Source organism: Gadus morhua, chromosome 18, assembly GCF_902167405.1.
Source record: "Gadus morhua chromosome 18, gadMor3.0, whole genome shotgun sequence".
Taxonomy (NCBI): domain Eukaryota; kingdom Metazoa; phylum Chordata; class Actinopteri; order Gadiformes; family Gadidae; genus Gadus; species Gadus morhua.
The window spans coordinates 11,865,030-11,878,359 of NC_044065.1; the positions used below are offsets into that span (position 1 = coordinate 11,865,030).

Sequence of the window (13,330 nt, forward strand, 5' to 3'; positions counted from 1 at the left end):
CAGCAGATGTGGATCAGCAAGCAGGAGTACGATGAAGCAGGCCCAAGCATTGTCCACCGCAAGTGCTTCTAGAAAGCTTCGGCCCCTCCCCTCCCCTCCCCTCTTCTTCAGACCTGATTGATTTCCCCCCCTTGCTGGCCACCTTATGTCCCAGTGTAGCCTAGTCTGGCACAACCTAGTTCAAAAGCCCAGTCCCGTTTTCCACAAGAAATACACTCAAGCCGAAGAGATGGAGGAAGCTGTCATATTTTGGGATTGAACTTTTGATCATCAAGGCTCAGCCTTTTAGAATTCAGCTCAGTCCCATCTTTTCTGATGTTTTTCTTGTCTAAACGATAACCAGGCTTAAACCACACACCCAGTCCTTGTTTCGTTCTGTCTAAGTCTCTGCTTTGAGGCCTGAATCACCATAAGTGCCTATTCAAAACAAGAAGACTTCCCCCCAGAAGGGCTCAGTTCAGAGCCCTCCCTTGCTCTCTGTCTCTCTCTCTTGCTGCCTGTAATACTGTGAATGTGGTGCTTGTCCTTTTACCCCTCTCCGAACCCCCCCCCCCCCCCTCCATCCCTCTCCTAAATGTAACTCCACGTTCTGTCTTTTGCACTGCTCACCCCTTTCCTCGAGTGAACCTCCCTTTTTTGTTATTGTTTAATGTCAAATGTTTTTATTTTTGAACAAATAATTTTGAACGTTGCCAGTTGGGTGGTAAATTAAATCGGCGGGGGCCATTCCCAGGTCAGACCAGTTTCTGTCGAGAAAAACGGTCAAAAGCTGAACTGGTGGTTAATGGTTTTTGCCAAACGTTCATTGGAAAAGTCTGCTGAGGCCAATGTGGTTCAAAACAAGCTTTAAAGATAGCCATGAGGAACATTCAAAAGCTGAAGGGTTAAGACTTGTATGTGATAACGTTGATGATGACATGTGAAAACATGAATAAGACTGCCCCGGAAAGACAATAAAAGCTTGTATACAAAACAATGTTTGTGTATCGGTTGATTTCAAAGTGTATTCAATATCTTGTTCAGGGAGACGTCAACACAAGTTGATTCATCGACCAGACTTCATTTTTAAAGGTCACATGGCATGAAAATCTCACTTTGAGGTTTTCTAACATTAACATGAGTTTCCCTAGCCTGCCTATGGTCCCCCAGTGGCTAAATCTTGCGTTTGGTGTAAAACGAGCACGAGGTATCCTGCTCCGCCTTTGAAAAAAATGGAAGCTCAAGCGCGCTGATTTGGAATGTGGCCCCATATGTCATCATAGGGGGCCACGCTACCTCGCCTTTCTCTGCCCCGCCCGCCCAGAGAATTTGGCCGGCCAATGAGACAATGAGCTAAGAGCTTGCGGGCGCCACATGTGTGTGCATGATTGCACACACTGTAACGCTGCTTTTGGTGTTATGGCGCATAACCCGATATCTTCTGGAGGCGCACACAGCTTTTGGCCGTGATAATATATATGATATGATATAGATATCTATGTAGGCCTATAATATAATATTATTTAGATATAGAGCTCCAGGACTCCCGAACACGGCCAAGTCTGCGCCGGCCTCGCCATTGCGATATATCCACTGTAAACAGCGCATGGTTCCAATATCATCCCACTGCAGACGCAAATGGGCGTTCTCGGGTGGTGGGGGTTCCCGTTTACACAGACTGGAACGCCCCCTTCTTATTCTTCGTCGCCTTTCTCGCTGAACTGTATTAAAATGTCAAAGTGTACTACTCCGAAACCATGTAAATAGTGTTGTAAATAAACTTCCAAAGCTTTTCAAATCTTATTTGGAAAATAACTTCACATGGTGTGTCTTTTTACAATTTATTCGTTACCAACATCCGTAGTGTTGATCAGCAGTGAAATAGTCCGCTATAAGACGTTGACGTCGCTTAGCAACCGAAGACGCTGGGGTTGACAAGTTACCGGACTACTACCCATGCAAGTGAACGGAGCGTTCCACGGCATTGAGAAGACCCGTGTAATAAAGGCCTATAAAATGTCTGTTTATGGCATAAATTTCTCCTCAGATTAGGCCATAAAGCAATGATAACAAAAACAAAAAAAACACAAACGCTCGATGGGCCAATCAAAACCCTCATTGTTTAACATGAATTGGCTAAACAAATGACCACTGTAGCATATTTAAACACAATTCAAATTCTGCAGAGAATTATTTCCATTGGTCATTCTCAGTGGCGGCTGGCGATCAAACATGTTGGTGGGGCACAGTAATAGACAGGGGGTCTGAAGTTCTCCCCCCCCCCACCCCCCCCCCTCCATAATTTTTAAGTATAACGTAAGCATTTGGAATTTAATAGATTTGATTTCCTGTATTCTGGTGCATTTTGGGGATGGCCACTACCTATTTACCTGCTTTTCATTCAGATTCATAGCCTGCATCCTGACTTGCAGGGCCTGGACAAGCTTACACTGCATATATACAGACCTACTTCAAGGCCATTCCACCAGCCATTGCTATTTGACCCATTGTTGTTATTCTGATATTGAGACAAATCATGATCACTGTCCTATAGCGTCCATTTTTTGTGAGTCTCAATGTCTACTTCAAATGCAGTTAGAAATATGGGACAGTTGCTTCATTTTGTTTATATGCTACAGGCCGAAAGACTAAATTAATATGTAACTTACTAGCTCCTTTTAAGTATAACATTGCTTGGGGAGTCCAATTCCTCCACTGAAAAGGGTGGAAAGTGCTTACAACTCTCTGCTAGTTAGCGATCTATGACTGTTGTTTTTTATTGGTCGTCATGAAAAAAAACATAAGGGCTAACTGTTTTTTATTGGTCGTCATGAAAAAAACAAAAGGGGTAACACTGTCGATATTTATCAAATAAAACAGGGGGTGGCAATGTTGTTTTTCTTTGGTCGTCATGAAAAAAAACACAAGGGGTAACACTGTCGTTTTAATCAAATGAAACATGATGGGTGACTGTCATTTTTCTTTGGTCGTCATGAAAAAAACCATAAGGGGTAACACGTGTAGTTTTTTATTGGTCGTCATGAAGAAAAACATAAGGGGTAACACTGTTGTCTTTGTCAAATAAAATATAAGGGGTAACAGTCGTTTTTTATCAGTCGTCATGAAAAAAACATAAGGGGTAACAGTCGTTTTTTATTGGTTTTTCCTTCTGCCAATGAAGGCTAGTAGCAGACCTTGCAGCTGCAAGTGTGTGTGTGTGTGTGTGGAGGTTGCAGGTTGGAGAGACTGAAATAACCCCCAAAATGAGTAATAATGTAAAAGCAGCCAAGTCCCACAAATTGCTTGAACTATTTATTTCATTACATTGTTTCGTTGATATGCATTATTGAAAAGTTTCAAGCATATGGATTTAATGCAATATCCACAAACAGTTCAAAATGGTACCATGATATGCGGTCACAGGTACAGTTATCACCTGACAAACATGTCACGGGTTGAAATCAAAGGCAGTACAAATAGATAAAAATGTAGCTGAAGTTTCATATGTCTTGTTTATTGTATTAACCAGTTCATTTCTCTTTTGTGAAAGTCACCAAAAGTTAAACGCAAGGTCACAGGCTAACAGTGGAGCTGTGTTGGGAACCAGCAGCCAAGAGCTTCCATGGAAACTTTCTACCCATGTTAAATAGATTTAGTTGGCAGTTCCTTTTCTGCCCATTTTTTAAACTTGTGGAAGCACTTTGCAGTACTGGGAGACACCATTTCTAACAGCAATGGAGCTAGATTCTAAAAATATCAAAAGATGCCCAAAGCAAATACCTTTAACCCATAGTTGTGTTTTATCAAATTAAAAAATTTGAGTTTCATTTACCACAAATTGAGCAGAAATCAACCTAACAAGAGTGAAAAGTTTGGGTTAGGTGACCTATAGTTCAAAGATGTCCCTGGTCAGGTAGACTAAATAAAAGTGTATTCCCAATTGCTACAGGACATTTGTGTAATTTACTTGTGAGCTCTCCCTCAAGCCTAGAGAGACATCAGTGTTGAACCACCAACTGAAAGGGGGTATTTGCCATTAGTATGAGTGACAACATTTCATGGCTATTAATTTAGTTCATTATATTTAGCCGATTTGAATAGACTTTTCTAGCAGGTGAGGCTGTCTAAGAACTAAATATGGAGCAACTACAAAAAGTTAATTTGCAGCATGACCAAATTATACAAAAAGTATAGGAACTGTTCTCGCAGATATGTTTTAGAAGTCTCTTTTGATAGGCAGGGAATAATTGTCTTTGTCACCCTGTAGTCATGCCATCAAATCTGTTGGGCAAAGTACCGCTACTGATTAATCCAGTAGACTCACCAGTCAAGTCCCCCTAGTTAGAAAATGGAAGAAACCCAGTTAGTCATGTTAATTATTCTGTTGTTACAAATGAAGACTAATACTTTCCACATATTGCGATCCAAGTTACTGGCTGCAGTCTTGGATTTTATAGTTCTATATGAATAGATTCAATTTACTAAACTATTAATCATGCTTCAGAAGAATTAACCTTTCTTGGACGGCAGATCTACCACAAGCCTCAATGCCACAACCTCCAGATGGCTTATGACCTACGGAACTCCTCGACTACTGCAAGCCAACAAATTGGCTCTTGCACACCAGACACGCATTTTGCTTTATTTTAGGTTTTCAAGCATCTTAAAATACCCAAATCATCGCTCCAATACACAAGTCAGCTAATGGCCTACAAGGAAATGCTGAAGCTAGTGTTAGTGATGGCGATAGAAATGGACAAGCTTGCGTGTACAAATATGCAACTAGAATTGCAAGGTTCACAGCCCAGTTGCATAAGTGGTCGCAACCGTTGGATTGTAAGCAAGGGTAAAAAAAAAAAATTCCCACAAACTAGTCAACATGGTCAATTGAAAGCCTGTACAAAACGACCCTGGAATAGTCAAATGCAGCTTTACAGCGGATGAATTAAGCCAAATCGCATAAACATCCAATGGTAAACAGTATACAAATGCAATCAAGGTTGCACTCACACTAGGCCATCTGGCCGTGGCCGTCGCAACTGTGGCCTGGCCACGGTAGGCTCTTGTACATACGCCATCACGTCGCTAGCATCCAAACAATTCTACCAAACCTTAACCAACTAGTGAAAAATGGAACAAAACTTTAGCACTCACCCAGTGACCAATCACCTTGTCCAGGGGTGTTCCAACGTGGTTTACCAGAGGGCCTTGTGGACTTAAAGTAAGCCACACATTTGACAGACAGCACCGAATGACGTTAAACTAAGCTAATCTACAGGTTACCAGTGCTAGTGCAATTACATGAGCATTTTGCACAATATTTGTACTCCAATGCTACGTAAAGCAGGCTTCTTCAGAAACCCGTAGCCTGCTACATTGAAGGGCAACTGTAACAAATCCTGACCAAGACCGAAAGATGGCTCTGGAAGCCACTACGGCCCACACAGCAGATTACTGCGTGGACCGTGGTGGCTTCCAGATCAACCCTTCGGTGGACCATTCATACACATGTATTCCGAGGATGTTTTGAAGACACTGGACTCCCATGGCACTAGATTCCTTTGAATACTAAGTTGGTATGGGGGGGCCCAAAGGGGGCCCCCCCATAGATCGTGTCAGTCATCTAACACCTGTTAAGAAAAACACACACACATCACAAGATACAAATCAGCAAAGCTAGGTTAACAAACAGCGGTGACATGCATGTCAAGGTGCAAAGAGCAGGGATACTGATGGCTTGTGTCTGAGGAGACAGCCCAAAAACGTCAACATTTAATAAAGGAAAATAACTTTTACTCACTGCGGTGGTCTGTTTCGAAGTGCCATGTTGGTAGCAATATTTGTCTGGGCTGTTCAGTCAAATGCTCACAAAAACAAACACGCAACAACGCATACTTTCAGTTTGTATAAAGTGACAATAGTGATCTGCAATCTAGATCAAAAACTTTCAACCCTCACTAAACTCAACCTCGATTGACACAGGCCGATGCAAAAAGTAAACCAAACCCATTGCGTTCACCTTTAATAAAGGGGTGCGTGACAGGTGATCTCAATTAAGAGTTAATCAGAAAGAACACACTGATCGTAGTGATGGCAGTGTGACACTGAAGCTTCGATACGTGCTTCAAACCCTGATCTACAACTCCCAAGAAGCACTGCTTCGAAGCTTGCTTCAGAGCAAAAAATGTGACGTCCGAAGCAGCAAATGGTTCGTTGCCTGAATGAATCACTTGACTGGTCCGCGGCTCGGTGGAGAAGCTTTGGGAAAAAAAAAGAAACCGACTCAGTCCATAAGCCGTTGAAAAACTAAGGCAGCCTACCCCAATACCAAATCTTTGAGTGTCTAACCCCATCCCACATAATCACCCCCTTTCAAAGTTACTCAAGCACACCCAACCACCTTGCCCGAAGCCAGGTCACCGCCTAATTATTTAATGAAAATAACAACACACAATCGGAGCAACAACCGTGTACGGGAGTTGCGAAGAGTATTTATATAATAAAACAAGTGTTGTGTCAACAAGATTAGGGTAGGGGGTAACACACTGACGGCTAACTGATGTAGGCTAGGATATAATTGAAACAGCATGTAAAAACATTCCCCCCTGGAATGGGATTCGAACCCGGGTCCTCCACTCCACAGTCTCCACAGGTTTCTTTTTTCGCGCTGACCGGTTTAACTTCTGTTCTTTCTGATTAGCTCTTAATTGAGATCACCTGTCACGCACCCCTTTATTAAAGGTGAACTAATGGGTTTGGTTTACTTTTCGCATCGGCCTGTGTCAATCGAGGTTGAGTTTAGTGAGGGTTGAAAGTTTTTGATCTAGATTGCAGATCACTATTGTCACTTTATACAAACTGAAAGTATGCGTTGTTGCGTGTTTGTTTTTGTGAGCATTTGACTGAACAGCCCAGACAAATATTGCTACCAACATGGCACTTCGAAACAGACCACCGCAGTGAGTAAAAGTTATTTTCCTTTATTAAATGTTGACGTTTTTGGGCTGTCTCCTCAGACACAAGCCATCAGTATCCCTGCTCTTTGCACCTTGACATGCATGTCACCGCTGTTTGTTAACCTAGCTTTGCTGATTTGTATCTTGTGATGTGTGTGTGTTTTTCTTAACAGGTGTTAGATGACTGACACGATCTATGGGGGGGCCCCCTTTGGGCCCCCCCATACCAACTTAGTCTTCAAAGGAATCTAGTGCCATGGGAGTCCAGTGTCTTCAAAACATCCTCGGAATACATGTGTATGAATGGTCCACCGAAGGGTTGATCTGGAAGCCACCACGGTCCACGCAGCAGATTACTGCGTGGACCGTGGTGGCTTCCAGAGCCATCTTTCGGTCTTGGTCAGGATTAGTTACAGTTGCCCTTCAATGTAGCAGGCTACGGCTTCCTGAAGAAGCCTGCTTTACGTAGCATTGGAGTACAAATATTGTGCAAAATGCTCATGGCTTAATTCATCCGCTGTAAAGCTGCATTTGACTATTCCAGGGTCGTTTTGTACAGGCTTTCAATTGACCATGTTGACTAGTTTGTGGGAAGTTTTTTTTCTTTTTTTTTTTTACCCTTGCTTACAATCCAACGGTTGCGACCACTTATGCAACTGGGCTGTGAACCTTGCAATTCTAGTTGCATATTTGTACACGCAAGCTTGTCCATTTCTATCGCCATCACTAACACTAGCTTCAGTATTTCCTTGTAGGCCATTAGCTGACTTGTGTATTGGAGCGATGATTTGGGTATTTTAAGATGCTTGAAAACCTAAAATAAAGCAAAATGCGTGTCTGGTGTGCAAGAGCCAATTTGTTGGCTTGCAGTAGTCGAGGAGTTGCCGTAGGTCGTAAGCCATCTGGAGGTTGTGGCAATAGAGGCTTGTGGTAGATCTGCCATCCAAGAAAGGTTAATTCTTCTGAAGCATGATTAATAGTTTAGTAAATTGAATCTATTCATATAGAACTATAAAATCCAAGACTGCAGCCAGTAACTTGGATCGCAATATGTGGAAAGTATTAGTCTTCATTTGTAACAACAGAATAATTAACATGACTAACTGGGTTTCTTCCATTTTCTAACTAGGGGGACTTGACTGGTGAGTCTACTGGATTAATCAGTAGCGGTACTTTGCCCAACAGATTTGATGGCATGACTACAGGGGGACAAAGACAATTATTCCCTGCCTATCAAAAGAGACTTCTAAAACATATCTGCGAGAACAGTTCCTATACTTTTTGTATAATTTGGTCATGCTGCAAATTAACTTTTTGTAGTTTCTCCATATTTAGTTCTTAGACAGCCTCACCTGCTAGAAAAGTCTATTCAAATCGGCTAAATATAATGAACTAAATTAATAGCCATGAAATGTTGTCACTCATACTAATGGCAAATACCCCCTTTCAGTTGGTGGTTCAACACTGATGTCTCTCTAGGCTTGAGGGAGAGCTCACAAGTAAATTACACAAATGTCCTGGAGCAATTGGGAATACACTTTTATTTAGTCTACCTGACCAGGGACATCTTTGAACTATAGGTCACCTAACCCAAACTTTTCACTCTTGTGAGGTTGTCCTTTTCTCTTGTTTTAACCCGAAAGGGCTGAAAATATCAACATTTCAGGTATTCTGTTTGGATAATGTGCAAAACTTGTGGCTTCACTAATAAAAAAAATTAATGAATGTATTTTTCTTAATGTGGTTAAACAATTTAAAGATTTGTATGCAAAATATTTCTGCTCAATTTGTGGTCAATGAAACTCAAATTTTTTAATTTGATAAAACAACTATGGGTTAAAGGTATTTGCTTTGGGCATCTTTTGATGTTTTTAGAATCTAGCTCCATTGCTGTTAGAAATGGTGTCTCCCAGTACTGCAAAGTGCTTCCACAAGTTTGAAAAAGAATGGGCAGAAAAGGAACTGCCAACTAAATCTATTTAACATGGGTAGAAAGTTTCCATGGAAGCTCTTGGCTGCTGGTTCCCAACACAGCTCCACTGTTGGCCTGTGACCTTGCGTTTAACTTTTTTGGACTTTTGGCGACTTTCACAAAAGAGAAATGAACTGGTTAATACAATAAACAAGACATTTGAAACTTCAGCTACATTTTTATCCATTTGTACTGCCTTTGATTTCAACCCGTGACATGTTTGTCAGGTGATAACTATGTACCTGTGACCGCATATCATGGTACCATTTTGAACTGTTTGTGGATATTGCATTAAATCCATATGCTTGAAACTTTTCAATAATGCATATCAACGAAACAATGGAATGAAATAAATAGTTCAAGCAATTTGTTGGACTTGGCTGCTTTTACATTATTACTCATTTTGGGGGTTATTTCAGTCTCTCCAACCTGCAGGTCGTGCGAAGAATCATGTGAATGGGAATATTCTATAAATGTCTCATCTTTCGGCTCAACACTTCTGCTGCAGCCGCTTAAAGTCTCACTCCGAGAACGTTAAAATATGAATCAATCCATTAGAAGTATGAAAATATCTTCCCGGTGGCGTAACGGGGCAAACAAGGTGTGCTTTGACATCTACGTTTTGAGTGGATCATGTGTGGCACGATTGCAACAGTGCCACACATGATCATATTTGAATATGTTTTGGGGTAGTAATTAGCTGTCGATTTTGGTGGCCTTTATCAACCAGCTATAGATTTGCTTCCCGATGGAGATTTCTGACAAATCTACACGTTAAGCTGAGTCCAATGAGATCAAGCTCGCCCTCTTGCTACACCGAGATCATGTCCTAGACCATAGGTGTACCATGGAAAATACATGTTACCATTTGCTAGAGTGTCATGCTTGGTGTCTTTGGACTCAGCTCAACGTGTAGATGCTAAATAACATGTCATTTATCACAAATTTCTATCGGGAAGCAAATCAATAGCTGCTCATTATTGATTAAGGCCTCCAATTTCGTTGTTCTAGAAGGACTGAGTGAAATGTGTTAAACTGTCTCCAATGATAAAGAATACCAATGCTCACTTGGGAATCAGGCCCTATGTCCAAAATTCCGAACTACCCCTTTAAGTAGCATAAAGTATGTAAATCCATTCCACATCCCCCCCCTCCCTAAAAGCGGTATGTGGTGATTAGAAAAAAAAAATGGTATAGTAACAAAATCCTACTGTATCTCTATAGTTAAATTAGTATTTTATTATGATCAGAGCAATTTATTAGAATTCAAAAGAATAATCCTGCTAGTTTGATAGAATCTAGAATAAAACTGGAAGCCGACCTGTCTGCAGTTGCATTGCCAGAGACAAGTTAGCAACCTTGAAACTCACTGTAGAAAGGCCTAACGACCATCGTCAACTCAGGTAATCATCCCCCCATCACGATACGAGACGAGAGCAACAACCCTCCCCCGCTCTAAAAAGTCTCTCACTTCTCAGAGGCAGCACTCACCACAATTTAAGCTTAAAGTTAGGATCTGTGAAGCGCATGGTTGCTGGTCACTCAACTGTCCCTAAAAATATGTAGAGAGACTTGAATGATTATTTAGCCATCCTCTAGCTGACTGGTCCTTTGCCTTCTGGTTAGCTCTTTATTTAATACAGTTTCATACTTGACAATTCTTAAGCAATCCATTAAAGCTGAGCCTTAAGATTCTGTTACAAAAACATAGTAACATCATGTTTGACAAATTATTATTACATTAGTTGAGATTACTATCTTTTCCTTAGAGTACATATAGTTATTTGCTCTTTCATAAAAGCAGGAGTGTGAATGTCGCTCCGTGCTATCTAAGAAGGGACTTGTGTCATTTTGTATTAGCCAACAGTGTCATCCAAATTAAATGTATTATTATTATTATTATTATTATTAGTGGACCCCTGTCACTACATACAAAAAAAGTGTGGAACTTTTAAAGCTGAGCTTTTTTTGTTTGCATGTTTCAAGAGACTTTACTAAGGCCCCGTCCACACGAAGCCGATTTCATGGCGAAACCGCAAAGGTCTTGTATGGTTCGGCCTTCCGTCCACACGAAGCCGGCGAATCCGCTGACCGAAACCGTATACTTCTGAAACCACCCTCGGAGGTGGTTTCAAATCTACCCGGTTTCGTTTTGGATTCGTGTGGACACCTGAAACCGACTGAAACCGTAAACCATGACGTCATCGCCACACCCCTCGACCCTCTAGCCAATGACTGTTAAGCCCGCGGAGTCACAGAACTCACAACAAAAAAGATGATGGCGAACTACAAGCTTGTAATCGTTCTGCAGCAGATCATGTCCCTTGTTGGGTTTCTAAGCCATTATTTATTGAGACTGTTGACTGACTGTTTGTTTTTGTTATTAGTGGTTCGGGGGGCAGCCTTTATGCGCATGCTCGCCTCTTCTTATTCAAGTCTCTTCTGGATTTCTGTAGCAGAGGCAGCGCCCCTTATGGGCCTGGCATGTGTACTACAGCGTTTCTACAGATCTACCCGGTTTCGCTTGACTCCGTCTTTACGGAGATACTCCGAAACCGGATAGATCGAAACCGGAACGGTTTCGCCCGTTTCGGCTTCGTGTGGACGGGGCCTAAGTAGTCTGTTTAACAGCCCTCTACACTCTGACAGACGTGTGAACGACTGCAGGTCGTTCACACAATAGAGGAGTGTTTGAAGCGACGTGTGTGGATTGGTCGTTGAAAATCAAGCTCTGGCCAGCAGAGGCGCTATAGAGTATGGACTAAACACTCACACACTTTCAGGTCCCCTCTAGGCAAAAGTTGTGAAAATGCGTCAAAATATTTTAGGCATGTTTTTAGGTTGATTTAAGGCATGACCAAAAGGGGACCTGAAAAATGTCACCTCTTGGCTCCGAGGTCCCCTGTTGGTGAAGGTGTTACGACGCCGAAGTCCACTGTTGGATAGTTAGGCGAGTACACACACACACACACACACACACACACACACACACACACACACACACACACACACACACACACACACACACACACACACACACACACACACACACACACACACACACACACACACACACACACTCAGATGGATCCGACCGGGATTTCCGTTGCGATTGGTTTCCTCCATCAGCGACTTATATAATAAACAAATTATCTAAAACAAAACCCCTTTTTTATTCTAAAATAATAGTATGCAAATATGTTGAATAGGCCTCCATCTTTGTTATACTTTTAAAATGCGAAATGCGAAATGCATCCTGGGATATTTAACGGTCCCAAGTCCACACCATGGACATATTGGGCTAGCCCCACCAGTAAGTAAAATAATCTCCACTTCAACAAAGAAACACTCTGAGCATGAGCATTTCAATGTTTCAAGTCCAATACACATTGCATTGGGCTGGTGGGGCTAGAGCCCCTCTTGCCCTTCCAGACGAACTCAGCCGGCAGAAGCAAGCCAGGGTCGACTAAAAATTAAATAAAAGCGCCGAACTTATTATTTTATAGTACATTCTGGGGAGATAATATATTAAAAATATATATTTATTCTATTCTTTATTTATTTCTTTTTTTTCCTTTTCATTTTCTTTGATTTTTTTCTTGTGAGAGTAGGGACTTGCCCCTAATGACCAGTCGCCACTGGTCATTCTGACCTGGGACATTTAGAATTGTCGGTCCTCCTAATTTTTTTCCAGTCATTGACCGGTAATAACCGACAACGGAAACTCTGCTATAAACCGGCCTAACCTTCACTGTCAACACCGAACCCCTTCTTCTTCGCACGGCTGTCAACATCCGAAAAATACGCTAGTTCGATTTTCACAGCAGTTTCAAGTACGGGTAGCATAGAACTAACGTTAGCCAAGTGGGGGCTCCATGATTGCTAAATCTAATGAGAGAGGTAAAATTGCCATTAAGGAAGGAAAGCATAGTATGCCTTGCGACTGTGCTTTGCAGTATGCCTTTCGAAACACCTCGTGATTGGTCGATGAAACGCTACCAGGAACGCCTAAAGGGCGTTCTTGTGTCATGACGGAAACGCCCAAGCCTGCAGCTGGACCCTTCTCCATGGTTCCGTGGCCGCAAGCTGCTCAGGGCCACACCCCCACCCTCCTCCTTGACCCGCCTCGCTCCTCCTCATTTGCACTAAAGCTACAAACCCCGAAATGGAGCGTTTGGGGAAAGCTCAATGTGCGACTGGCTCATAGTGGCTGTATTTCTGCACCACGGCTGAACTTCAGGAACGTCTTCAAATACTGTGTTAGGGGCCCACTAATATCTATATCAAAGCATCCATAAAGCATGCCATGGGACCTTTAAGACTGTGGTTCTTCCTCTTTAAATTTTTGAACCATTCGCAAGAACATCATGTGAAGTGAAACTCTCAACGCCATTTTTTTCAGGTTTTATCGATTTTATTAGAT

At 42.0% G+C, this 13,330-nt stretch overlaps 1 protein-coding gene across 1 annotated transcript in view; it reads left to right on the forward strand.

The window, feature by feature from the left end:
• Window positions 1-976, forward strand: part of acta2 (actin alpha 2, smooth muscle) — an 8,098-nt gene extending 7,122 nt beyond the window's left edge. The window contains exon 9 of the mRNA XM_030339696.1: window positions 1-976. This exon is cut by the window's left edge and continues 72 nt beyond it. Coding sequence (XP_030195556.1) covers window positions 1-72 — 72 coding nt within the window. The 3' untranslated portion in view covers window positions 73-976.
• Window positions 977-13,330: the final 12,354 nt, after the last annotated feature.